A 26,176-nucleotide genomic window follows, 5' to 3' on the forward strand; every position below is an offset into this window, starting at 1 on the left:
AGAAAGGATGCCGTTCGCGGTTGGCAATCAGGAAGACGCGCTTCTCAGACCTGATGCTCTCAACCTCGTCATTTTCAATAATGAACTCCTTCTTGAGCACCTTGATCGCGTAGAGCTTCCGGGTTCGCTTCGTCTCAGCGAGCATGACTTTGCCAAAGTTGCCCTTACCAAGGACAGCAAGGAAGTTAAAGTGGTCGAGGCCGATCCGCTGACCCGTACCCGCGTCTGTCGCCGACGGCAAAGGCTTCTTCGCCGGCACCGGGATCCCACCTGCAGTGGGAACTTGCGCCTCGGCATGAGCCGGTACGGGTTGCGACTTGGGTCCAGGGGGCGCCTGCTGTTGCTGGTACATCTGCTGGTGCACGAGTTGCTGTGCGGGCCCCTGCTGCTGCTGCATGGGACGCTGTTGGACAGGTGGTTGACCTGGGTAAGCGCCAATGTTGGCGTAGTCCGCCGGGTTATATTTACGCTGCTGGGGTTGGCCGTACGGCTGCTGCGACGGCGGTTGTGATGCGCCATACAGGTCGTCTTGCTGAGACGGCCGTCCATAACCGCCAGGAGCACCGTAGTGCCCAGGCCCGAAATCGGGAATCTGACCAGCGGCCGGCTGCGCTTGCACATTGGCCTTTGGAGACATGGCGGCAGCGGCAGCGGCAGCAGCAGATGCGGTGGTAGAACTGGTTGATGTCCGGTCAGGCCCAGGAGGTCTCTGTGGCGAGGCCTGGTTGTACATGAGCTTTGCTGCTTCGGTCGCCTCTGGAGAGGCCACCTGGGGACCGTACGCAGCCGGTGGGTATGTCGCCGCGGATTGCGCGCTACTTGTTGTTCCTTTGCTGCCCGCTCGCAGCGTGCGCTCGCTCATAGACGAAGCCTTTTCTTGGCGAGTTCGTTTGGTGGATCGGATTCCTTCCAGGATCTGATTTGCGACGGCCATGGACATGCCGCAGAAATCGGGAACAAGATGAACGCATTGTGCGTGAGCAGTGAGACCGCATTCTGTTGGGCATGTCAGCGTCTATTACGGGATGCGGATAAGGAGAGCCCAGGAGATACATACCCACGCATTTTCTACAGTTCTTCTTAGACCCAATCGTGAGCATATAGCCGCAGTGGCAGCACCAGTTGGCTGTAAGGTTTGAAAAAGGCTGGAAACGGTGGGGAATACGGTGGTTGATCTTCTCCTCGTCCGGGTCGGTCTCCGAGTTGCTCTTGGAAATGCATTTTGTGACGACGCTGGTGTAGCACTTGGTATGGCATGTGTACTTGCAATCGTCGCACTGCATGCCTGCCGAGTATTTGAGGAAGTCCCCGCAGAGGGCACAGCGCATAATGTTGTAGAACTGGCGTGAGACAAACTTGTGGCCGTACATCTCGTGAACCTCTTCCTTGCGCTGACGGACAGCACCCTTACGGTTGAGACCAGCATCCATCGGTCGCGGTTCCTTGTTCTCCTTGACAAAGTTGAGGCTCAGTTGGATCTGGCCTGTCGGCTCGAGGTTGAACCAAGCATCAATCGGCTGTGACACAATTGGGGGGTGTGCCGGAGGCGGATTGTACATCTGTCCTTGCTGCGGCGGCACCGGAGACGTGGGCGGGCCTGCAAACTGTGGGCTCTGGGGGCCCATCGGAAACTGCGGTGGAGGGATCCTGGGATTGGCGCCTAGACGGTCCGCCGACACCCAACCAGTCGTGTTTGTCTCGGCCTCGATCCTCTTGCGACGGAGCTCTTCAGCAATGTCAGATATCCTCACCCAGAGCAAGCCGATAGGCAGGGCATGCTCGCCCGGCTTATCGTAGACTGTCAACTCGATCTCGTTCGCCTTCTCGACAAAGATGTTGTGAAACTCGGCTTCCCATCTGTCGTTTCGCGTCGCCCTCGTTCGAGCCATGACTTGGTCCTCCACCTTGATGGCCACAAACGTCTCTGGCGCGCGTGAGAACCGACTGAGAGGGGCATGGTCCACGTCTTTGACGGCCAGGATACGAATTGAGAGCTGACCCGTCAGGGGCTTTCTCAGGTTTGGCATATTGATGCTGTCATCTGCAATGGTAGAGTCAGCAGGCCTCCCGAGATTAGCATTGCCATCTGCGCATACCGTCCGGTGAATCGGCATCCATATCAATATGTAGCTCTTCGTATCGCTTGAGTGCTTGCTTCAGGAGAACAATCTTCTGGCCGCTCTCAATGCGCCTAGCTGCGGCCTCAGCTTTGTTCTTCTTGTCGCCCTCCATTTGATACAGCTGTAACATCTTGTCTATGCCTTTCAGATATTGTTCCTCAACATTTAGCTTGAACTGAATCTGCGAGAGCATTAGTTGAATCCGGGGCCCGAGGTATGGAGTATCGAATTTGATAAGATCTGTCAAGGCAGGATGTTAGCGTGAGGAGACGCGGTTACGGCCGTGTCGGGGTATCCCACCCAGCTTGGTGAAGTTTGGCCGTGCCTTGGGCATCGAGGAGTGCGGCGGTTGGCCCGGGAATGGCCTAGGAGGCATCAGGTCGCCTTGGTGGTACTGGCCGTATCCCGACGCGTCCTTTGGAGGTGGTGCCGGGGCAGCGCCGGTATCAAGGCCCTGCTCCGTCTTGAAAGAACTGATCGTCGTTCCGCCCAGCGACATGGTCTCAACTGACTGCCCCAGGCGGCGCATCTGCAGCTCGCGGAGCCTCTCCTCGAAGAACTCGAGGTTGCGGCGCCCCTCGCGCATCTGGGTATCGAGCTTGGAGCGGACGGCTTCATTGCCGGTCTGCTGGCGCATAAGATTCGCAGCATTGATCAAAGCCTTTTCCCGCTCAATTTTCCTGGAGATGTCCAGGACCTTCTCGTCGTCGTTCATGTTGGCCGTGGTTTTCTGCGCGGCGGGGCGCCCAGGGAGAAAAGGTGGGGTTCTAGAGAATGTCGCAGACGATCTGGTGTTCAGTCGAATTAGTTTGCTATAACGTTAAATCTTTTGCTCGGGTCGAGTCCGCTCGCGTGAGGGCCTGGAAAATATCCTAAACGTGGACCCTGCGGCAAAGCGGCAAGCAGGCGATGGTGGTGTTGAAGTTGGGTTGCAGATGTCGTCAGTGACGAATTGCTTATGGCGGGGTTTTTGTGTTTCGGATCCGACAGCAGTTCTTGTTGCGGTTTGTTCTGGGTCAGACCGAGCCACTATACCTTGGTCTTCGGTACTAATTAGCGTTTTCCGGCTCTGTGGTGGAGGCCACACTGATGAATGCCATTCCAGGAACTGGTCAACGGGAAATGGGACGACCAAGAGGAATCCCAGCTCAGCCTGAAGGTGTGCTGGCAACGAGGCTAGGTAAGGTAATGTATATACAGTGCATACATAGCTAACCAATAAAACCACTACTGTCCTGGACAATAGTATTTCCCTAAACAAATCGCAGGTCGCAAAACTGCGCCTTCTCATGGCTGTATTCGTGTCGATGGAGTCCAGGTTCTGTCGCCTTTTTGGGCCAGCCGATAATCTTCGTTGGTTGCGGGGTAGTATATGAAAGTACGAACGTAACGTTACCGTACGTTAATTACGTTGTATGTACGATGCTTAGATCGATTCTTATAACTGAGGCTTTGCTTCAACACTCTTAGATTCAAGTCTCGCATAATTACCTTTTGCCACGGATACAAGGGTATTGTCAAACCAAGCGTTGAGGTAGAGATGAACTCCGTATCATAATAATTAGATAACGGCATTCTACTAAAGACGTTACATAGGTAGCGAAAGTCAGGTAGGTAATTACAACGGTTGCACGTAGGACTGCTCGTAGGACTTTCCCTGAAAGGGCCAACTGTCGTCCGGCGAAACTGCTATTCGGGGAGAGCAATCTGCTATTCGGGGAGCGGTGGGTCCGACCTTGTGGCGCAGCGCATAGCCCACGCTCTTCTCTCACACCTGTTTTTGCAGGCAAGAAGAGCAAGCCATATAACCATACGCATCTAATATGCTCCGTATTTGCTATTCCATATAGTAATATACGACAATTGGATAAAGCTATTTGTAGTTACATAATGAGTGTATCCTGCCGTTGTTGTGGTGCTGAAGATCCCTCGCCTTAGGTAACCCTAACCCTACTGTATACAAGTTGCACTCATCCTGCGCAAGGTCGACGATGGCTCCAACCCGACTGGATTCTACTTCATCCTGTATCTCGCAGAGTCGGCGATAGCTTAAGTCCGCCTGTTAAATGTAGCTGTAGGTTTCCGTATAGAGTAATCGAATGGCGATAACTTTAGTCAATTGTAGTATGTACATAGATTCAATCAAGTTGAGTATGCAAGGTGGCTTGAGGTTGAGGTTGAGCCACGAAATCGGACCCACCGCTCCCCGAATAGCAGATTTGCTCTCCCCGAATAGCAGATTTGCTCTCCCCGAATAGCAGATTTGCTCTCCCCGAATAGCAGATTTGCTCTCCCCGAATAGCAGTTTCGGTCGTCCGGTTCTCGTTCAGGAGCGTCTCAGTTCCTGGCAACTTTTGCATCGTCTATGTGTGTCTCGAATAGTCTACCTCCGTACTGCTAGTCCTAATACTTCTACATATACCCAGGCATGGTGGTCTCCCATTTTAGCAAGTCTAATACCGGATGATGGAGATTATAATGCCTTAGCATACGAAAAACACCATCGTACAGAGCTACGAGCAAAGAAGCTGCGCTATAAAGACTCCTGGTCGAGCAAAACGTTCTCCAAATGATTCGCCCCAATCTAAGCCATCCATACCCAAGTTACGGAGAGCTAGTTTGCTTTCTCACCCCATGGCCATAGGCCTGAATTCAGGCCGCTTGCCCGGCATCATATGTATCTAGAGCATTTCAGCCAAGACAACGTCCCTGAGATTCATTCAAATATCTCGGATTATATATGCTCTGAGCCTGTCAGACGGAAACCGCCAGTGGCGTGCTGGGACCCGACAGTGTCGGTCTTGCCGGTAGCTTAGGACATGGCGGACCTTCAATTCATTTTCCGAGCAGCTGGGCATTATTCGTATAATTTGAAGAGCCGCCTGCATAGAGTCGAATTGTCGGATATGATTATACAGTGTACTCCTTTTGGAGAAGTTTTGCAATCGTGTTGAGCCTTGAATCTCGTCAGCTTAGATCCCGTAGCATGTTCATTGGCAGGCATTGTGGGTGTCTTACTGGATATTGCTTGTCCCCTCGTAGATAGCACCAATCTTGCTATCGCGGAAGAACTTCTCGGCTAGGCCCTCCCGGACAAAGCCCATACCTCCCATCCACTCAACAGCCAGACTGCTTACACGCCCTGCAACCTGCGAGGCGTACAGCTTGGCCATGGCGGCATCCTTGACAAAGTCCTCACCGGCCTCTTTCTTGCGGGCGGCGTTGTAGACAAGCGCGCGGGCCGCGGCGATCTCCGTGTAGGACTGCGCGATCTGGTGCTGCATGCCCTGAAACTCGCCAACCAGTTGGCCAAACTGCTTGCGATCGTTCCACACGTACTTGACGGCGTTTTCCCAGGCGCCCAGAGCGAGCCCGGTCATCTGCGCACCGATGCCAATGCGGCCTTCGTTGAGCAGGGCAATGGCGTACTTATAGCCCTGGCCCCTCTCGCCAAGCAGGTTCTCCTTGGGCACCTCGACGTCATCAAAGTTGAGCACGCACGTGCTGCTCGCCTTGATTCCCAACTTCTTCTCCTTCTTTGCGATGCTAAACCCCTTCATGCCCTTGTCGACCACGAAGGCCGTGATACCGCGGTAGCCCTTGCTGGGGTCGAGGTTGGCGAAGACAATGAAGAACTCAGCCTCCATGCTGTTTGTGATCCACATCTTGCTGCCGGTGATCTTGAAGCCATTATCCGTCTCGGTAGCCTTGGTCGCCAGAGCGAAAGCATCGGAGCCACTTACGGGCTCAGATAAACAGAAAGAGCCCACGGTGCTTGTTGCCAGCCGGGGTAGATACTTTTTTTTGAGCGCCTGGCTGCCCCACTTAAGCACAGCCGTGTTGACGAGGGTGTTGTGGACGTCCACCATGACTGACACGGAAGGATCGACTCGGGCGAGTTCCTCAATTCCGACAATGGCAGCTGTGAAGTTCATGCCGGCGCCCCCGTACTCTTCGGGAATCTCGATGCCCATCAAGCCTTGCTCAAATAATTGCTCCACTACCGCCGGATCCATAGCCTCTGCCTCATCCATCTCCCGCACCTTGGGCAGGATCACGTCGTTGGCGAACTTCTGCACCGTCTCGGCCATAGCAGTCTCGACCTCGGAGAAGTGGGTAATGGGAGTAGGCGCAACATCGGCTAGACTAGGATCCTGTCTCGGTGAGGTTGCTGAAAGATGGCGGGTACTGTGAAGCAGCAAGGAGGTACATTGTCAGAAAGTATCCTATTGTGAATAGGAAAGTGTGATACTCACATTTGGAAGGGGGCAGCAATGGACTGCACCCTGCTGCTAGATATCCTAGGCGCGGAGACTGCCTGGCTTCTTCGCACCGCCGGACGCAGTGCTCTAACGAACGATCTCATGGTGAAGATGTGTAAAAGCGAAAGATGGAGGGCGACTAAGGTTGGATCGAGCGTTTTGATGGTGGTATCGTCACACGAGACTGAACAATGCTTTCTACACGGTCCCTGGAGGGACAGGATGACACGATGTTAGGTGCATTCCCCGGGCTATCTAGGACTTATACGTCCAAGGATAGGGCAAAGGAGCTAAGCCGAGGTTACCTGCGGTATCGTTGGAGAGCCGCTCCCCACACCGCACCCCTTGCCAATGATGCAAGAGGCAACGGGGCCATGTGACTGTGCATTGGCCAGGTGCTCGGCTAAGCTCCGCTAAACCGACAATTGCCGAGTATCACGTGCACTTTCTCGTGATCTCAAAAGTTCGGCAGCCAACTTAGGTTATCACGATTGCAGTTACTTCGTATCGAAGGCGTCGACTTGGTACCCGTCGCGCCAACACCACCACAACCACATCATGGCGACGACATTCCTCCGCAACCTGGTGTTGCGGCCGTCGCTTAGGCAGCCAATTCGGCCACCACCATCGCCCTTCTCCACCATACGGGCCTTCTCCAGCACCCCATCGCCAAAGGCAACCCTCAACCAAGTCCTGCGGGTACAGCAGCCCTCACCACATCCTCCTCCTCGTCCTCCATTCCTCGCTAACGCTGTCTTCCCGGCTTGTCGTTTTCTAGGGCTGCCGGAAACCCCAACGCGCCCGCCACGCCGTCTCCCCGGCGCTCTCGGCCATCCACGCGCCCGCGCTCAAGGGCGTCTGCGTCAAGGTGGGCATCACTAAGCCCAAGAAGCCCAACTCGGGCGAGCGAAAGACGGCCCGTGTACGCCTGTCTACGGGCAAGGTGATTACAGCGTACATTCCCGGCGAAGGGCACAATATCCAGCAGCACAGCGTCGTGCTGGTCCGCGGCGGGCGGGCGCAGGACTGTCCCGGCGTGCGGTACCACTTGGTTAGGGGCGCTTTGGACTTGGTGAGTTTACGCCCTCTTTGGTGTCCATCGAGGCACTAGTTCGTGGGCAAGAGCGAATTGCTGATACGGGCTCGTGCGGTAGGGTGGTGTTGGCGCGAGAATGACGAGCAGGAGTAAATACGGGACGAAGAAACCCAAAAAGGCATCAGTTGGCTAAGCTGCAGTGATCTTGTTCTTCAAGGGCGCAGGAGCGAATCTCAGGGATGCCGATGCTTAGATGAGACGCAAGCAAGTTGGGACTTTTCAGCAAGCATTAGTCCCTTTTGTACTATTATATGTACATATATCGCATACCATGGACATCGAAAATTCCCACAGCAACAGCAATATGCTATCGCAATGAGAGACACCTAAACAGCATATCAGTCAAAGAAATTTCAGGTTAGCAGATCCCCATTTGGCGTACACTTAAAACTCTACAACACAGAAGCCACCGCCAGAAGCCAACGGGCCACAGTCCAAACGGCTGCCAATGACCATAGTCCCCAGACGCCTCCGTGATCCGTTAACCCTTTTTTCCCGTTCGTTTCGAGGGCGAGGAGTTCCCGAAACTCATGCGTGTGCGACAATCAAGAAAATGTAACAGATGGATAAAGCAAACACAACCACAACAGGGCTTGTAGTACAGCAAATTCTTCAAGATCATTCGATGGGAAGAAACCGCCGTCAACTACTCAAGCGTCTTTCTCCTGCTCCCAGCCTTCCGGCTTCTCCATGTTGTTTATATCAAAGAATCTTGCCGTGCCTGTGACGATGCATTGGTCAGCGCTAATGATACAGCAATAGAATAAACACTGGGTCAGTCATACAAGAGTAGCCTTTCCAGTCAAAGTTCTCCTTCGGGTCGCAGTGACACCTCAACGACTGCCGCAACGCTTCCCCGGTTGGGCAGTGCGTAAAGGGCACATGGTAGTAGGCAATGTCATTGAAGAAGTGGATCTGGTCCTTGGGTAGCATCAGACCAGCGGCAATGGAGTGCACTGGCGCATCTCCCCAGCGCTCATAGAAAAAGCCGCCGTCCTGGTCGAGGCTGTTAAAGAAGTCAAGGTAGGCCTTCGAGCGGAGCCAGCTTAGACTACCAATCTCGAAGTTGGACCACTTGAAAAGCAGTTAGCGGCAGTTTGGATAGCGAGCTTGAGGCCCGGAGGGGCCCACTTACAAAGTGGCATTTGTTGTAGGTCTCGCCGCCGTCATCACTCAAAAAGGCCATCGAGTTGCCTGCAGCAATATGCTCCGGGTGATTCTTGATAAACTTTTTGACGCTGTCCCAAAGAGTGGGAATGGTGTCAATGTACTCGTACAAACTGAGCACAAAGCTGTACTTCTTGTTGTTCTCGTGCATGTAGCGGAAAGGATCGTAGTGGATGTCGCAGAACAGCTTGATGCTCGGCTCGACGCGCCAGTAGTATTCATAATTCATCATCAATGGCTGGCGAAAGAAGAAGCCCGACTCAAATCGGCACATATGGCGGTAGCTGATGCTGTCACCGTAGATAATCTTCTTCTGCGCCATGTCTTCGCGCACCTTCTTTGCCTTCTCCTGGTCGATGTGGGGTGGGAAGGACCAGTGCTCCGTGGGAATCAGGCCGTAGTGCGTCTTGCCGGAAACAAGAGAGGTTGTCACCTTCTTGAAAAGATCATCGAACGGTTGGTCGTTTAGGAAAACCCAGTCGTAGTTGTACCGCCGGTTGAAACGATCCTCAACCTGACGGATCGATTTGGCAATCTCCCACACATCCCCGTTGCGTGCGAGCGTCACGAATGTCGCGTTCATGCGTGGGCCACTGTTGATGGTGGTAAGATCATCCCAACCTGGATCGCCTGGCTTCAGAGCCAAGGGATATTTGTCTGCATCGTAGTTGGTGCTGATCTTGTGCGTGTTCGGCGCCTCCTTGGTCGTTGGTTGGGCGTTCTTATCGGCGGGTTGCGTTTTCGAGGTTGGAATCGTCAAGGCAGGGCCTACTGGTGATGAATTCGACACGAAGTACAGGACGGCAAGTATCTAAGCGGCTATCAGTCGAATGGGGACGATGGGCTCACAATGGACATTTTGCGCGCTAGTCCATCATCATGACTGGTGCGGTCGCACTTACAAAGAAGGCCACAAGGATGTAGCGAACATAGCGAACACTCCCGGCCGCCATGTTGTCTGCGTGGTCGAGCTTGGATTATCGATTGATGAATTGATGCGAGAGCTGCGCGGAAGCAGAGACGCGGCTGCCGAGGGTTCGGCCTCTGCTATCCTCAAAATGCGCGCTTTGGAGACTCGCAGTGAGCGTCGAGACACTGATGTGGCAAGTTGTCCAGGCCACCTAGAATGCTGAAAGTAATTGGCGGGGACTCCACGTCCGTCGAGACAATGAGTTCACTGCTCGGTCATTCTTGTCTGCTCACGTTAAGCGGCACACCCTCAGAAGCTGGCAGGCCGAGAGGGATTCTGGACTGAGGTGCTCCGAGATTGAAAATGCGAACCGTGATGGATTCGACTACTCGCTGCCACAGCAGCTGGCTGAACCCCTAGATAGAGCCCTACGTTAGTGGTGGACCTTCAAACCACGCTACTGTCTAAAAATGTTCGCAGCCGCATTGGACCGATTCGGGCAGCAGCTCGTACTGATCTAGCACTCAGAAGGCCAGTTTCAATGTAAATGCGATAGCAAAATACTTACACACATACGTCAGCAACCTCGTAATCACAGTCTCGTAACTTGAACAGGACAGGAAACCCTGCATGTAACGGTGGTGGATATTTGCTAGGACCCTTTATACGGAGAACAAGTACCTACTGTATGTACGGAGGTATATACGCCCACTCACCAGTGGACCTCTCATCATTGTGTCCAGAAAGATCCTTAGTGTAATTTCTTGCACACCACACATTGGAGTTGTTTCCGTTGTGCCAAGCTTCTAGATCTTAGGAATACGAGCACAAGAGTACTCTGTGGTGTATGACACTCGTGCACCATGCTGAATGCACAGTTCCGGGCTCTTGGATCCAGCAGCGGGAGATCTTAATTGCTTCCGCGTGCATCTAAAGAGGACAAGGGTACTCAACCACCAGATTCAAAGGGGACTCGACTTAATAGAAGTTCTTCCAAGCAGTGATTTCCAATCAAGCCTCATAATCGTCCGGCGCAACTTTCGATCCTTAGACGGTGAGCCGTAGTGGTCTGTCTATACACAACAGCAGATGATTGTTAACAGAACTAACTTCCTAGGTAGGTTGTTAGATTTCCTCCAGCGTTGCTGGCCGTTATGTTGGTAATTTGCATACCTCGGTACATGAACATACCGTATTCACATAAACCTGCTTCATTGATGAACCCCGCTATTGGCTTAATTTGCATCCCACTTCTCCATCTTGGTGTGCGCAACACCAAAGTATTGGCCCACATTCCGACTCCATCTCAAGCCGAGTTCAAAGTACCGTGGCCAAGTCTGCGACAGTTTCACACGGCAAGAGATCTTATTCGGTCGCATTGCATTGTTCGCGATGTTCCTTGCCCGCATCAACCACGTCAATTTATTTATCAAGCGCGCTGTAAGTCGATGCCCAGTTCGAACCTCGCTCCGTCATGGATGTTGTCATGCTGCCTCCCAACTGAGGGAACACCGGACTTTGCGCCTTTAAGGGTTCAGTCATCTGTGAATGCGGAGTATCTGCGATTCTGCCATTTTGGCCACAGGGGGTTGACCAAATCAAATAGTAAAACTTTTCCCGGCGCTTCTCTCTGCTCTTTTCGCTCGCAGCCATGTCGTTTTTCGGCTTCGATGCTTCACGCCATAATCCGGCGGCGGCGGGCTTTTCTCAAGCCCATAACCCTTTCGCCGGGTTGGCGAGCCACGACGACGAAGGCGACGCTCTGGAATTCGAAGATACGTATGACGGCCTGGGCGATCAGCTTGATGAGAGCGGCGACGCCTTCAATGACGATACGTTTGGTGACACTGCCGATCTGACCGCCGGGCCTTCTGGCAATGATTTCGATTTCTTCGGCCAGACTGCCAAAGTTTCGAATGCCATTGAAGAAGAGCACGTCCGTTTCAACCGTCAAGCGCCTCCTGCCAAAGCTTCGCAGCCGGCACCTCAACCTTCAACGCAAGCTTTCGGTCAGCCGTCTGCATCGACCACCCCATCGTACGGTCATGGGTCGCAACCATCTTCGTCCAAGACGGTGCGGACAGGCTATGAAAAGTACAGCAGCGAACCCGTCGGCGAGCTACAGGTTGATCCGGCCCTCTGGGGCGTTGCCCCCAAAAAGCCCTCTCAGGCAACCCCCGCCGCCGCTCCTCCGCCGGCTACATCTTCGGCGCCTCCGAGCCGAAAGGTGTTGAGTCTGGAGGAGGTGGAGGCTCAAATTCGGGCTCAAGCAAAGAAAGCCGCGCAGTCCGCTCCATCTCCTGCTCCTCAACCTGCTCCCCCTCCCTCTGCTCCCCAGTCTCAAGCAGCACCGCACGCACAGTATCACATAGCCTATCAATATCCGCACCATGTTCAACCTCAACTCCCTGCGCAAGCGGATATGTCTCGGGCCCAAGAGCCCTCATTCCCTCCGGGAAATGGACACCCTGTTACCATCCTGCAAAGACCGCAAACCAAGCCCGCCTCTGCGCCTGGGCCGCCGGTTCAACAAGCAGTCCAGACGCGCCAGCAGCCGTCCGCACCCGTCCACCCGACCCAGATCCTCCAGAACCCGAATCGACTTTCCGGAGATGCAGCTCGAATCGGCGTCCCGCAGCACCCCACACCCCCGATACCGATGCCGGGCACTTACCCATCGCACGCCCACCACCGACATCAAAGCTCATTCTCGCGGCAGCCGCACATCATTACTCACCCATCGCAGCTTTCGCAGTTGACTGAGGAGGAGAAAGCTGCTTATCTGGAGCAGGAGGCCAAGCGCGCGAAGCGTAATCATAAGATATTCCTCATGTCTCGCGACAACGGCATAATGACACCCCAGGATAAGAGCTTTGTCACCCGCATTCAGCTTCAGCAGCTGGTGGCTGCAACCGGCAATCCCAATGAGCGCGGAACCGACGAATCCCTTGCCGAGGACTTCTATTACCAGGTCCACAGTCAGATTCAGGGTGGCCAGCGGCAAAACCCCAACCAGCCGCTGAACAATTTCGCGCAGACTTATCTTTTCCAAACTGGGAGCCGCCAGGGAGGCCTGCGCCGCCACCACCGCGGACCCGAGAATCACATGCAGCGGATGGAGCAGCAAGTGCAGCGTGCTGTCGAGGCGGCCAAGAACAAGCCCAAGAATAAGCAGCTTGTCATTGAGGGAAGCCTTGGCAAGATCTCTTTCAGCAACGCCAAGACTCCCAAACCCTTGCTGAATATCAAACGCACGGAAAGCACCGGTGAAGCCCATCGCCCCGGCAGTGCTCATAAGCAGGTATCCAGCGGCGTCGATAGGAAGGGCGAGCTGCGCTCTATCGAGCGTATCTACACGACGCTTATGAAAATGGAGGATCACGACCGGATGATGCCGCCTCCTCCCGCTACTGATGCCGATACTGATGCGGTACAGAAGCTCGCCGCATGGGGTAGCGAGGCGCAGACTTTGAACCGCAAGCTCTGGGACAGTCTTCGTATCCATGACCATCCCGATAATGGGGGCGTGCACCCCTTCATCGCGCTGCTTTCCTACAGCAAGGGCAAGAAGGCAATGCAGCGCATCTTCCGCCATTTGACACAAGAGCAACGCACTACGATCCTCACTCTGATCGTTGTAAACCTGGACAATCTGGATGTTGTGCGAAATGCCCAGGTGACGTCTGGCCAGATACAGCTGAACGCGGCGATGCGTGAAAATGTCGAACTCTTCTCGGTTGCTGTCATGTCGACTCTCTTCAACATTCTCAACGAACTGGATTTGGACCTTGTGGCCGGTGTGCTAGGCCTTGTCTGTTCTCGCAACGTTGATGTTATCGCCAAGAGCAGAGTTGGCGCGTCAATGCTCACAATGATCCTGAGCCGCGCCGAGATTATCAAGCACGGCGGAGGCGGCAGTGAGCAGGCCTGGCGGTCATGGTATGTGGCCTTGTCTTGTCCGCACACGATTACCAAGCTGACTATTTTCCAGGGATTTGACCTACACACAGTTTTTCGACCTGATCGAGCCTACCCTTCCCCACATCTTCCCGGGACCAGTTACCGCCAGCGACGATATTTACGTCTGGCAACTTCTGGCGGCCCTTGGCATTGGCGCCGGCCCCGATCAGCAGCAGAGGCTTGTTATCGCCGTGAAGGACCGTGTCATGGATACGGTTGCCCTCTCAAAGAGCCTTCCCCAGGACCTCGCCGCCCAGCGTCTGCAAAACGTCAACCTTTTCATGCGTTCGATCGGTTTGGATGTGGAACTGCTTCAGTGAAGCGGATGTTGTGAATTCACTGGTCACGTCTACATCTAAGGTGGGCAAGATGTGGAACCAAAGGATTCGAGATTTAGCAAAACGTTGGGGCGGATCTATGAAGATCGCATGGATGTGATGTCTCGGAAGCGCTGCTGCTTTGACTGGAAAGCTCATGGAGTATTTCCGAGCTCCCTGGGCTTGGTGACAGTGTGGCTTCGACAGCGAGTTGCCTGGCGGGTCGGGTTGCTATTCGTTTGAGAAGCCGCAATTGTCAGAAAGGAGGAGGGCCCGGAGAGTAGATGATGATGCCGCCATGGATGTATGTAAAGTAGTGGCGGAAAAGCAGGAAGCAAATCATCAACACCGTGAATCCTAGGCCTCTCCACGCCTTCATCAACCATAGGACCCCTTGCTAGGGTTGAGAATTGGCTTGGTGATGATGGAGAGCCAGACTCCAATGTCGCGGGCTCGGATGACATCGATCAGGCACCACTCCTACTCAATCTATCTCCATAACACCGCCCCTACTTGTCCCTCTTGCCCCAGGGCCCCTTTTTGGCGCGACAGACACAGAACGAGATACTAAGTTCGCTGTAGCGGACCGACTGGCCCCGGCCTCCATCTTCACGGCGGCCTCCTCCCCGTCCCCTTTACCATTTACCGCTCCCCCGGCAGGACGGCGCACCGTGCTAATAGCATTCAATAACTCCGTCTCGCCCCAGTCTGTCCGCAGCTGAGCCACACGCTCAGCCAGATCCGGCGCACCACTGTCATCAACAGCAGCAGCACCACCACCGTCCGCGTCAGCCTCGACCGCGACCGTTGGCTTCTCCTTTCCTTTCCCCTTTCCCGCCTTGTTATCGTCCTCGTCTTTTGCTAATGGTGATGATGAAGATGACGAGCTCCGCATGAGCAGGCACTCGTTGTACGCCTCCCACGCCAGCTCGGCCTCGTCGTGCACCCACTCCATGCGCCGCCAGCTCTCCATCTGCACCTTGCGCAGCCGGTCCGCCATGGTCTCGGCCGCCACCCCGCCCGTGTCGTCCATGGCCGACTTGAGCGCCATGTGGATGGCCCGGCCGGCCGACTTTTCGCCTGCTGCTGCCGCGGAGGACGCGGCGGCCGCGCCGGATGCGGGCGCGCGGGCCAGCCGCTCCTGTTCCGTTGCTGCGTCGAGGTGGTGCGGGACGGGGCGCAGCTGGACGATTTCTGAGACAGGGGTTAGGTGGAGGTTTTCTGTGGACACGGAAATGGGTTAGTTTGATACCTAGTTTTGTGTGTGATTGGGGAAGGAACAAGACAAGAAGAGGGAATTTACTGACTCCCTTGGAAGACCCCAATCATCTCTCTCGTATGCTCCTCTGCGCTGCGTCCACCTCCGAACGTCTGCGTGCGCAATACCTTGTCCTGCTTCACAGCTTCGGCCCAGCTCAGGGGAAGCCCGTCATCCTCGGTTGACGCAGCGCCTCTCCGGCCTCCTCTCCCAGCGGCCGGGTTAGGTGCCGTGACAATGTTGAACCCCCCTGCCAGGCCCATACCACCGCCCTTTTTTGTTTCCATTGACTTCTTCAGGGCGGTGCCCCAGGCGATGCCTTTGTTTCGGTCGTAGGCCTCCATTGTGTCGATGGGCACGTCCACCTCGTACATGCCCGTGTTAGGTTTGACTCGCAGCTCAGTGATGCGCGGCATGCGGATCGAGCCCGGGTCTTGGGCGGTTTTGGTGACATATTGGAAGACCACAAGATTGCGGTGTTCAGGGAGAGGCGGTTTGAGAAAGACAGAGTAGCTGGCGACAATTGGATCGTCGTCGTCGTCGTCGTGAGGCGTTGTCGATGCCCCGTGGGGCACGCTCGAGTCGGACATGGAGGATTTTGGTATGGATGAAGCAGGGGGAGGGTATTCAAGGGACTTCGAACGGACAGCTCGATAGTATCAAATACCAGTTATCCTCAGCATGGGACATATACCAACTTGAACTTGTCTTAAGCTATGCACACGTGGAGTCGTGGACTGATGCGCAGAGTCGCAGATTCTGATGTGCCCCGCGATACTGGAAATTTTAGTGGGGTCGGCTGCTGATGATGCAGGGTCGAAGCTCTTGCGAGTGTTGCGACTGTGTGAGTGGATCACTGTGTTGACTGGGGTCCCACCCGGTAAAAGAGTGAAACATGTGATTTTTAGGAATAACTAAAGTCTCAGTACTCCGTAGTTAGTGAACATTCCTCGCCTCAGCACTTCACGGCATATTGCTAACCTCCACGGACCAGGCAACATCATGCGCGCACACACACGCACTGTGCAATTGAGAATATGCTCTCTTACACCACGTCTGAAGACGTTGAGGCAAGGTGCTTTTTTGAGCTGATTTCTTCCCGAGTCAATTACAGTGTTCGCCAAGCCTTCCCCGGGCCGCGTACCAAGGCTTTGCATAACCTACCCGACCCCGTAGGCTACCGGATATCTTCGTCTCTCGCAAGGCTTCATCGGCAGCTGGTTGACGATGTGCCACGTAGCCGAGGCAGTTAAAATGCTGCCTTTGCATCTTGCCGAGATCTCATACTGCATAAGGCTGACTACACATGACACAGCCCCATAAGACCTCATCACAGATGCGTGGCTTCTGCAATGCAGGCAGTCCTTGGACGGAACGCCAATGGAAAGCTGGAACTCGGGAGCCTTCCCGGGTGCTTTGACTCGCGCCACTCCTGCCTTACTGCACTCCGTCGAGGGTGATAAGGGCCTTTTGCAGACCATGCATACACATGAACCCGCATTCCTGTCTCTGGTCTCTTCAGGAGATTCCCCCAAGGGTACTTGAACACCATTGTCATAACCAAATCACGGCTCACATCCGACGCTACCTGTCGGAATGAGCGGCGTACAGTACACTTTTGATATCGTCGCAGCGGCCAAGAACACCGCCCTGCTTGGTCAAGCCGTCCTCGGCTTGAGCAAAATCATGCGGTATTGTTACCGTGAAGGCGTTGATCCCCTCACAGCCGCTTCCCTCGAACGACTCGGAGGTTGGCTCATGGTTGATGCCGACCGTCTCCGAGAAGGCGAGCGGATCCTCGAGAGTGTTCCCGCACCCAAGGTCTGGCGTTTGGGCCCACTCACGCTTTTGGTTGGAGTGGACAACGACCCTACCGGCAGTCTGATCAGAGAAATTCGCCAGAACTCCCGGTTGATTGCCACCTTTCTCCTCGTTGGCGGGTGCACGGTGTTCTTGGATGCCGGCCAGACCACAGAGTTTGTCTACGAGCTGATGCGCCAGAGCGGTGTTCTCAAGGATTATGCAACACCCAGCAATCAAGTTCGAGGATTCGTGGAGATTCTCAGTGGTTGCCACGAGTATGCAAAGAAAAGTGCCACCGACGTTTTCAACGATGTAATCGCCGAGGTATGTCGGCTTGTTGCCGGCCCAAACCGGCAGCGCTCTATAGCGAGCCTGAACCACAGGGGAAACCTCCAGAAGCTTGCTGCAGTGTTCCATGAAGTAGTTACGAAACTTCAGGATGCTGAAGTCGAGCTCGTTTTGCTCCGGGGCAGCCGGCAAGGAATATGGCTGGCATTCCTGTTCATTTGGCTGCGGCCTGCGGATGTTGAAGTCTTCTTGAGGACAGATCGCGTCTTTCCCACATCAGATCAAGAAGATTCCAATGCACCCGGGCAAAAGAGGCTGATGATTCGCTTCGAGGATGAGACCGAATCGTGGCATGTTGAAGTGTGGAGGGCGGCACGCGGCCCGCTTCCAGTTGTCCGTTTCGAGGTTACCAACCGCCATAAGACGGATCTCTATGCCCAGCATTCATCACCGCTCAAATCTGCGAGAAACATGCTCATTCTAAATGGGCTCTCAGTGGCGACAGTTGATGCGATTGGCCACCTCGCCGGCGCCATTGTCGCATTCGCGACGGAATCGGGTCGTTTGTCCCACGGACACGAGTCACGAAAGCTAACGGAGCTGTGTTCTCATTACTTTCTGGAGAAATACAACACAATTATGAATCGCTTCGGGTGGGACCTTTTCCTCGACGCGGGCCGTCAGGACAAGATAAAACAGGCATTGATGAGTAGCCAGTCTGCTTTTCATGCCTCCACAGATACCGGCATCCGCGGTCTAGAGAATTGGATTGACCGGGCTTGCGCAGTCTACATGGAGGAGCACAGGATGAATATGCTGCTTTCCCCAGATGAGATCAAGCAAGGGGGTAAAGTCGAAGGCATTGTCATTGAGCATGCCATTCACCTTGCTGGGCAAGCACTAATGTTCTCAATGTGTGCTGAGATACCAATGAATGCTCTCTTCCAGCCAGCAGAACCTAAGGGTATTGAGAAACACGCCCATTTCATATGCTCCCTGGTCACTGCCGGCGAGGCTTCTGGGAAGGATCCCGCTTCGCGAGGGTATGATTTTACGACGTTCAGGACAAACACCCTCGAAACTTTGGTTCCTACCTCCGCAGTCATCGGCCCGGGGGATCTGGCTCTTGCTAGTGACGGATATGTGGTATACTCCGGAGTGGTCCAGAATTTGGACACCGACGGCAGAGGATTGACAGATATACGGAGCATCCTAGCTTTCCATCTCGCACCGGGGCCTCTGAAAATCCGCAATTCTGAGGGGGTGGTGTGCAGACTCACTGAGGATACCCATTTTACGGCTCTAGCCTCACGTACGATCGACGTTCGTCCCAGCATTATTACTCTCTACCAAGCCGACAAATGCTGCCTCGATGAACGGGACGCAAACAATCGCTTTGGCTTCGAAATTATACACCTCTGGAGGTCCGACAATGCCTTGGGACCTCAAACGATACACGTGAGAACATACATCAAGTCAAAAACCAACCAAGGTCTTATCCAATATCCTGGCGCTGGCGAGCAGAATATTCCCACCAACTGGGAGCTCTCGATTCGGACTCTGGCCTTTGCCAACCATATTATCAGCGGCTACTCTAGTCCCACGCAGCTCAAGCTGCTTGCCGGCGAGTGGGAGCGCAAGGGGTATCTGGGGGGAAAGTTGCAGTGGTGCCCCGTGGGCATGCTGGATAGGGTCGGTGTACGATATGTGACCGTGACAAGCAACGACGAGCGGCTGCGGTTCTTCGAGGCAGGCAACCTCGGGGAGAAGCGAAAGGTCTTTGTTCGCCATCGGTCTACTTCGCTGTTCGAGTGTATCAAGCAGGCTATGGAAATCTGCGGCGACGATCCAAACTGGGTAATCATATCGTAACCCAGCCAGGGTTTCCTTCCGTACAAATAGTAGGTATTGTGTACCTTTTGAGTAGTGTAGTTGCTGTCCTCAGTTGGTTGGAGGGATCCTCGAATGTTTTGGATGAATGCATAACCCTTTGGAACCTATGGCCATCTGTTTGCGTTCATCAGGCTACTTGTTCAGGTAGGATCCTCCTTTAAGTACCTTGGTTATCAACAGGGTCCCTAGATTATTGGTTGGCATTTCTTTAGGTAATCAACCAAAACGGAAGCTGGTAGCGCCTGTGCAAGAAGAAACAAGAGCGGAATTTTTCGACGGTGGTTTAGGGAGATGCTGGATATCGGGACCTGCATTCCCGTCAACCTCCAACCTACCTACGTCAGGTACCTTACCTTGGTAGGCTGAGATGAGAAGTATACTTGATCATATTTCAGCCTTGACCATGCCGCTCCCGTAACTTCTATTACGATTGAGATGATATGACCGTTCCCGGCAAGCCGGACTGGTTGCAGCTTTGTTGACGCCAGGGGGGAAAGGAGGCGATATCATGTACAACGGTCATGATGAATAGGTGGTTCAGCCAACTGGAGTATTCAATCTCTCAGCTTTTTGCCTCGCTTCCGTGGCACAAAGTGCCATTGGTCTTCGGCTTGAAGTTGCTGGCTTGAGTTGTGTTCTTTGAATGATGACTTCCCCCCGGGATCCGGAACTCCGGATGAGTCTCGAACAGGACCAATAGCAACCGCGCCAGCGAGTCCCGCAACGTTGACAGCGCAGTGTGCAGGGTGGTTGGCACAACTGCAGCAAACCAACAACTGCCACGGAAAACCATGCGACACATGCTCTGTGGCAGCGCGAGAGCCAAGCTCGGGGATCATCGTGTCCATAGGGCCGAAGCATGTGAGTTGGTAGCACCGCCAGGGGCATGGAGAACTCTGATATACAACACTTACGCCAGCCGCATTGAGCCCGATTCCAAAGATGCAGTTGGAAATACGGCTTGCTGGTGTGCTATGCCTGATTTCTTCCCTGGATTGGACCCTGGATGGCAACTTGAACACAGCATTATTCCCTCCCTCATGCCCAGATCACCAGCTCCAACCCACGAAGCGAGTATCCTTACCCCAAATCCCCAATGCAAAGGCCGTCCGAGGGATCCAGTAATGGCAGGTAACCCAACGTCCGACAACCCCATCGCCGTCTGAAGGTCTAACGACCTACGGATGTAGGATCATCAAGCAGGGAATCAATTGCCAAGCAACTCGATGAGTCAAGCCTAAAACTGCGTCAGCTCGATTCGGAACTCCAGGCCCTCTCCCAGTCAGTGTCCCGTCTGCGGGAGGAAGCGAGGGCGTTTGCTGCGTCTCTTCGCAAGTCCTTAGAGACAAATGCTCTTGCCACACGCTCCGCTTGGGCAAATCTCCAGGGTTTAGCAACTGCGGCTTGCTGGGACTGTGAGAGCGACGATGACGACGACAGCCAGGAAGACCATTGTGTCACTCTCAGCCAGCTTCAGCTTGAGCTTGCCAACTTGGGCAAGATTGTCGACGAGCTGACACGGCATAGTACCGGTCCTGAGCACGAGAAGCTGTCTACGCTGAGACTCCAGGGCGCCGACGCGATATCAAGACTGGAATTTCTCGGAATCCGACTTCGAGACTCGCAAGAAGAAGTGGGCGAAATGGAGATTGAGGCGGGAAAAGAGTTGGAATTAGCCGTTGATTATGAGAAGGGGTTGGTCGAGAAACGCGACGAGATCCGGTCGAGACTGTCTGAGTTGAAGGACGAGAAAGATAGGAAGGCGACCCTGCACAACCTCTTAGCATTGATTACGCCCATCCTGAGCATGTGCTGCTGCTACGCCAGGGTCTCTAAGCTTTTCGCGGTTAGGTAAGCCCTGCAAACCCCGCGAGATAAATAGAGACTCTGACAGTCTGACTTGTGCGAAACAAAAAGCGGATTTGACAAGCAAATTGCTGAACTCGTCTATCAAGACGACGCCTACGAGTCCGGGATCAAAGAGGTCAGAAAGCAGCTACAGCAGCTGCACCTCCAGGTCTCAGCACTCGAGGCTTATAGAGGTCGGATCCTGGAGCTTACCGGAACATGCAGTGAACTCCTCCGACAATCACAGGAGAAGCTGGCAGAGATTCGCAATTTGGAACCACAACTTATTGACCTGGGAAAGGCGGCCGCGCAGGTGTCTCTGGGCCTCCAACATATACAGAGCCAAGCGACTGCGATACAACAATCGTCATGTCAAGACTGGAGTTCAGTGGAGGAACGTATGCGCGGCTTCGTCCAGTCCTTGATGGAGGCCGAGCAGAGCAACCCGGCGAAGATCTGTCGGCCGTTGGTTCAGTGTCTCGAGCAGCTTGGAGGCGGATCTCAGAAACTGTTGGCATCAAAACGGCGAGCTGGTTTGAATGGTGCGGCGACAGCACCACTGCAGAGCAGCCGGGAATATCATGAAGCGCCGGATGGGACAATGGGGTGAGGTCAAGACTGGGATAGTCGACTCGGACAGGTACCCTTCGCACGATGCTGAATTCTTTGGATGGAAAAGTCTAAGAGAGCAAGAGATGGTTGTAACGGTGTCGAGAACAGAGAAATGGGCAATTCTAGCATCTCCAGCTGACATGCAGTCGCGGCCTGGAACTGCTCCCCTCTAGTTCCTCTCTGTACATGTTTGACACTCTTTTTCTTTTCCTTTGTCAAATTCTTCGATCTTATCCAAGACATACATTGTGTCATCATTTCATGTAAGGCAGCTAAGCTCAAGGTGACAAGGTGTGATGGAGGCAACTTCCTTACCAAGATACCGGGGCTCATCCGCACCTGCTTTAGGCACCAGGCCTTCGGGAACCACTGCCAGTTATGGATGCCCGTGAACAGTAACGCTTCGACTGCAACCTCTCATCAGATTGGCAAATTCTCATCATTCTCTCAAGGATGCCTACAGTACTTTAGCGACCCGACACGCATCCTGGTCGTCACAAACTCCGCAACGAATCCATATCTCGTCTCGAGACAATCTCCGTCTGTCTGTGTGTACACCTGAACATTTGCTCTCTCACAAAATGCTGGACTTCATCAGGGCATTGGGCGGGAGGTTTGTGGGAAGCATCTAGAGGATTGAAAGGGCGATATTCAATCGACCTTCGCCATCGCCTCCTGCCGGCCCTCTACTGCCACTTCCGGTCTGGATTCGCAGGCTATACGACGCCGGCCGGCCGTTATTTACTCGGGAAGCGCTCCAGGACATTGTCTCCCAGCTTGACCACGCTGATCCACTTGAGACGGAAGAAATACATGTCACTGACTACCTCGGTAACCTCGTCCCCATTCAGCTCAGAACCGGGAAAGGAGTCAGGTGGTTCGACTTCGACGAGAATTTGGTTGTGATAGCGTGCGTTACGAGTTCCAAGCCCCCAATTCAGATGATCAACTGACATCACCCGCGGTGCCAGGACATCTCCCCATCTACATTACCGGTCGATCCAAGAACTCGTAGCAGAGGCGCTGGTAACGGACCTGGAGCCTGTCAGGCCCGACTCGAAGGCACAGCCCCTTGTTACAACTTATGTTGAGTACGTCTTCGAGTACTACAATGGTGATTATCCTGCAATGGAACGCGGTGTGCGGCTCGGCGTTTATCCTCCTCCATGCTCAGTGCAGTCAATCGGGACTGCTCTGCTCGACGAGGAGGAAATCTTGACGGAAGGCCCACAAGGAGCCATGGTGATCCACAGTCTCCGGGAGGCCAAGACTCTTCCATACATCAAGAGGATTGTCGCATTTGAATGTGGCCCAATGAGCTGGTTTACCTACCGTCGAAAGCCGGCCCTGATACATCACGCCCTAGTTCTCCTTCTCCGGCGTGTGATAGCTGAACGGCAAAGAATGCCAGCCGAGGCCCTCCTGACAATATTTCAGGATCCCATATATACGGAAGGGGACATCACTGCCCTGCGTCAACTGGGTCCCAGGGTGGTCAATGATCCTCAGGGATTTCTTGCTATTGACGAAGAGACCCTTGTTGTCTCGATCAACCCGAGCATGCCAGTCCGACAGATAGTTGCCGATCTGGCAAAGCCCGCCATGATGGTCTGGAAAAGAGTGGCTGACGCCCCGATCCCATCGGCTTCCGTTCGCGAAGGGGGTGCCGGTGGAGGTTACTTAATCCCGTAGGTGCCATCACGATCCTTTTTCTCTGGAGCTGTGGAGCAGCAGTTGTGCTAACTCCCAGGCCCAAAGACCGGATATATCGTCACCCCGCGTCAGCAGACTGGTTCGAGACTATATCGAATTGCCGTTCCCGCAAGACAAATTGTACTTTCCAGGCGTCTCCATGTACATCAAGCAAACATGACTTCTGATGGTCCTGAAAATACGGCTTTGATCCACTGTGTCGGCACCAATGTCTTATGGGTTACCCACCAGTTAGTTACACCATGACAGGACTCGAAGACCCGAGGGTGAGCACATGTTATCTCGATTGGCTCAACACGCTGAGTGGGCATGGGCTTGGCCGGGGTCAAGACCGAGTGAGGACGATGACCGCAGCAAAGTGTGCTAGTGGGAGGACTTTTGTAGCGCATCATTAGTGAGCAGCGTATCGTAGTTGATTGCACTACCACTTTCCGTTTCCGCTAGAAGAGCCGTTATTGACAAGCGTCATGGTTTAGAAAATGACGGCATCAATGCTATTTAGATTCATTTCCTGTGAGTCTTTGCCCTGTGGGTATAGCACTGTTGTTGAAGACGACTGTCCTGTGTAAATGATCCGCCATGAGATGTCCTCCAACTGATGATGCACGCTATTGCTCGAAGCGGAGGTCCTAACCCATTCCCTTTGAGCCGTGCTCAACAGTGATACGACTAAAACCTGCCAATGCCTAAAGAAGAAGAAAGCTTGCCAGAGAACTCATGCATAACCCCATGTTTTTATGCTGCGCGTCCATACCCACTCCACGCCCCCGTTGCTCCTGCCATCAGGAGTCCAGGACTCTTACCATCCTCGACCCGCCATCTTTTCTTCCGGCCTCAACCCGGCGTTGCTGATGCCGGCCATGGCTGTGCCGTGCTCAATGCTGGCTTCGATCAGCGCCTGCTTGTCGGTGTAGTGCGCCGTGGCCTTGACAATGGCGCGCGCCCGTTTGGCGGCGTGCTCGGGGGACTCGGCGTCCTTGAAGATGCCGCTGCCGACAAACACGCCATCGCAGCCGAGATGCATCATGAGAGCGGCGTCAGCGGGTGTCGCCACACCGCCCGCGGCAAAGTTGACGACGGGCAGGCGGCCCAGCTCGGCCGTCTGCTTGAGAAGCGCGGCATCGCACCCAATCTCGCGGGCCATGGCGGTAACGGCGAGCTCGCCGCCCGCAGCGAGCGCGGCGCGGGCGCGGGCAATCTCGGCGTTGACGGTGCGGATGTGCTTGACGGCCTCGACGACGTCGCCCGTGCCGGCCTCGCCCTTGGTCCGGATCATGGCGGCGCCCTCCTTGATGCGGCGTAGGGCCTCGCCCAGGTTGCGGCAGCCGCAGACAAAGGGGACCTTGAAGTCGTGCTTGGGCACGTGGAACTGGTCGTCGGCGGGGGTGAGCACCTCGCTCTCGTCGACATAGTCGACGCCCAAGGCCTCGAGAATCTGGCACTCGACCACGTGGCCGATGCGGGCTTTGGCCATGACGGGGATGGTCACGGCCGCCTGGATCTCCTTGATCATCTCCGGGTTGGACATGCGCGCCACGCCGCCCATCTTGCGAATGTCGGAGGGGATGCGCTCCAGCGCCATGACGGCGACGGCGCCGGCCTCCTCGGCGATGCGCGCCTCGGCCGCCGTCGTCACGTCCATGATCACGCCGCCCTTGAGCATCTGCGCCAGGCCGGCCTTGACGGTGAAATCGTCATTGTTGGACGAACCGTTGGCGGCGCCGTTGAGGTTGGTTGCCATCTTTGGCTTTTTTTTTGTCCCCCTCGGTTGGAAGGTGATTAAGTGAGGTGTTTTTTTTGGGGGGGCAGTGGCGGTTTAGGAGGGGCCTCGAAGGGGTGCTCTGCCGATCTTCTCCTCGGTCGAGAAGAGTTGATTCGGATGATTCCAAACTAAAAAGCAAGGAAGATCTAGAGAAACAGCCGTCGCCGTTCAAGAGTAACTTTGGATAACTTTTTAAAGGATGACAGCATGACTCAGTGAGTCGGTTTCTGTCTCGTCTAGCGACCCCTCCACCTCCATTGAACTTTTGATGCTAGCTACGGTGCGAGTAATACTGTAGCCGTCCGGTGTTGCATCCGGGAGTTGGGATGGCCGTTCTCCGAATCGGAGACGGGCCCGCCACAGCGGGACCTAACAACAAGGGCCACTTGCACCCATGCCCCTTTGCGGACAGCTCCTGGGGTCCCCATGTCGTGATTACACATGAGGGTCGAGATTGGTCGAGATTGGTCTGTCAGATGAAAAACATTGCAGCTACCGTAGATTTCTCGCGTAACTGCTTCGTATCCGCACCCTGCATTGATAAAATCGATGATGGAGTCCATTGAGTGCTGAGTCACGAAGGCATCGTCCATTGGTTTATCCTCATGTGATCGATATCCGCGAGCTTACCCTACCATACCCTACATGCGCCCTTCCCGCAACACATCACTTCACAAGTTCAATGCATCTCGCCGGGTTGATCAGGGTCGCACAAACCGGCCGTGACAGCAGGATCGGCACCTCCCCGCACAGTCCTAACTCTATTTTCCCCACCGTTCGACTATTCTGAAAAGGCACAGCACTTCAGTTCAAGCACGATTATTTATCGCTCAAGCTGAGTCAAGGTAACGCAGAGCCATCCACGTGCCGATATCGTCCAGAACGTGGCGAGGGTACGAGGTACTCGGTGGAGTATTTCAAGGCGTGGGATACTAAGACCGCCCCTATCCGGCAAATCCCGACCACGGCCGACCACAGCAACTCCCGGCTCGTTCGTCAGTCAGTTGCCAAGAAGTGACTCGAGTGAGTCGACAGCTTGGGAAAGATCACTCCAGATTTCGTTCTTGCCTTCATTGCCATTGCCTCAACCTCAGAACCAGCTAGTTACCGGCACCAAGAAGTCGAAAACCTCACTTAGGGTCTCTGAGGGGCGAGAGAGGTAGAGTG

At 54.4% G+C, this 26,176-nt stretch overlaps 10 protein-coding genes across 10 annotated transcripts; 4 read left to right on the plus strand and 6 right to left on the minus strand.

Annotated features, from left to right (window-relative positions):
- Positions 1–718: 718 nt before the first annotated feature.
- On the minus strand, positions 719–2,274 carry N656DRAFT_180485 (uncharacterized protein). Its single transcript, XM_064808770.1, has one exon. The coding sequence runs from the start codon at positions 2,112–2,114 to the stop codon at positions 816–818; it is 1,299 nt and encodes a 432-aa protein (XP_064668380.1). The 5' UTR covers positions 2,115–2,274; the 3' UTR covers positions 719–815.
- Positions 2,275–2,855: 581 nt separating this feature from the next.
- N656DRAFT_180483 (uncharacterized protein) lies at positions 2,856–3,557 on the minus strand. The gene has a single exon (XM_064808769.1). It carries the CDS (start codon positions 3,409–3,411, stop codon positions 2,941–2,943), a length of 471 nt encoding a protein of 156 aa, XP_064668381.1. The 5' UTR covers positions 3,412–3,557; the 3' UTR covers positions 2,856–2,940.
- A 1,577-nt stretch (positions 3,558–5,134) lies between these two features.
- N656DRAFT_769749 (acyl-CoA dehydrogenase NM domain-like protein) lies at positions 5,135–6,486 on the minus strand (the record flags this gene model as incomplete). The annotated part of the gene is made up of 2 exons (XM_064813725.1): positions 5,135–6,308; positions 6,377–6,486. 2 exons carry the CDS (start codon positions 6,484–6,486, stop codon positions 5,135–5,137), a joined length of 1,284 nt encoding a protein of 427 aa, XP_064668382.1.
- A 454-nt stretch (positions 6,487–6,940) lies between these two features.
- Positions 6,941–7,971, plus strand: N656DRAFT_838064 (37S ribosomal protein S12-like protein; the record flags this gene model as incomplete). The annotated part of the gene is made up of 3 exons (XM_064818842.1): positions 6,941–7,081; positions 7,161–7,454; positions 7,537–7,971. 3 exons carry the CDS (start codon positions 6,941–6,943, stop codon positions 7,609–7,611), a joined length of 510 nt encoding a protein of 169 aa, XP_064668383.1. The 3' UTR covers positions 7,612–7,971.
- N656DRAFT_781118 (glycosyltransferase family 15 protein) lies at positions 7,943–10,065 on the minus strand. Its single transcript, XM_064815521.1, has 4 exons — positions 9,548–10,065; positions 8,614–9,456; positions 8,264–8,552; positions 7,943–8,199 (listed from the first exon to the last, which is right to left on the minus strand). Exons 1-4 carry the CDS (start codon positions 9,596–9,598, stop codon positions 8,129–8,131), a joined length of 1,254 nt encoding a protein of 417 aa, XP_064668384.1. The 5' UTR covers positions 9,599–10,065; the 3' UTR covers positions 7,943–8,128.
- Positions 10,066–11,206: 1,141 nt separating this feature from the next.
- On the plus strand, positions 11,207–13,835 carry N656DRAFT_713042 (uncharacterized protein; the record flags this gene model as incomplete). The annotated part of the gene is made up of 2 exons (XM_064811869.1): positions 11,207–13,494; positions 13,547–13,835. 2 exons carry the CDS (start codon positions 11,207–11,209, stop codon positions 13,833–13,835), a joined length of 2,577 nt encoding a protein of 858 aa, XP_064668385.1.
- Positions 13,836–14,316: 481 nt separating this feature from the next.
- N656DRAFT_712927 (uncharacterized protein) lies at positions 14,317–15,680 on the minus strand (the record flags this gene model as incomplete). Its single annotated transcript, XM_064811859.1, has 2 exons — positions 14,317–15,053; positions 15,140–15,680. 2 exons carry the CDS (start codon positions 15,678–15,680, stop codon positions 14,317–14,319), a joined length of 1,278 nt encoding a protein of 425 aa, XP_064668386.1.
- Positions 15,681–16,686: 1,006 nt separating this feature from the next.
- On the plus strand, positions 16,687–19,053 carry N656DRAFT_799552 (uncharacterized protein; the record flags this gene model as incomplete). Its single annotated transcript, XM_064817883.1, has 1 exon — positions 16,687–19,053. One exon carries the CDS (start codon positions 16,687–16,689, stop codon positions 19,051–19,053), a length of 2,367 nt encoding a protein of 788 aa, XP_064668387.1.
- Positions 19,054–20,478: 1,425 nt separating this feature from the next.
- On the plus strand, positions 20,479–21,724 carry N656DRAFT_180609 (uncharacterized protein). The gene is made up of 2 exons (XM_064808771.1): positions 20,479–20,925; positions 20,992–21,724. The coding sequence occupies exons 1-2, from the start codon at positions 20,717–20,719 to the stop codon at positions 21,530–21,532; spliced, it is 750 nt and encodes a 249-aa protein (XP_064668388.1). The 5' UTR covers positions 20,479–20,716; the 3' UTR covers positions 21,533–21,724.
- Positions 21,725–23,638: 1,914 nt separating this feature from the next.
- N656DRAFT_781124 (vitamin B6 biosynthesis protein) lies at positions 23,639–25,081 on the minus strand. The gene has a single exon (XM_064815522.1). It carries the CDS (start codon positions 24,986–24,988, stop codon positions 24,047–24,049), a length of 942 nt encoding a protein of 313 aa, XP_064668389.1. The 5' UTR covers positions 24,989–25,081; the 3' UTR covers positions 23,639–24,046.
- Positions 25,082–26,176: the final 1,095 nt, after the last annotated feature.

This window comes from Canariomyces notabilis, assembly GCF_033297395.1.
Source record: "Canariomyces notabilis strain CBS 508.74 unplaced genomic scaffold N656scaffold_17, whole genome shotgun sequence".
Lineage (NCBI taxonomy): Eukaryota > Fungi > Ascomycota > Sordariomycetes > Sordariales > Chaetomiaceae > Canariomyces > Canariomyces notabilis.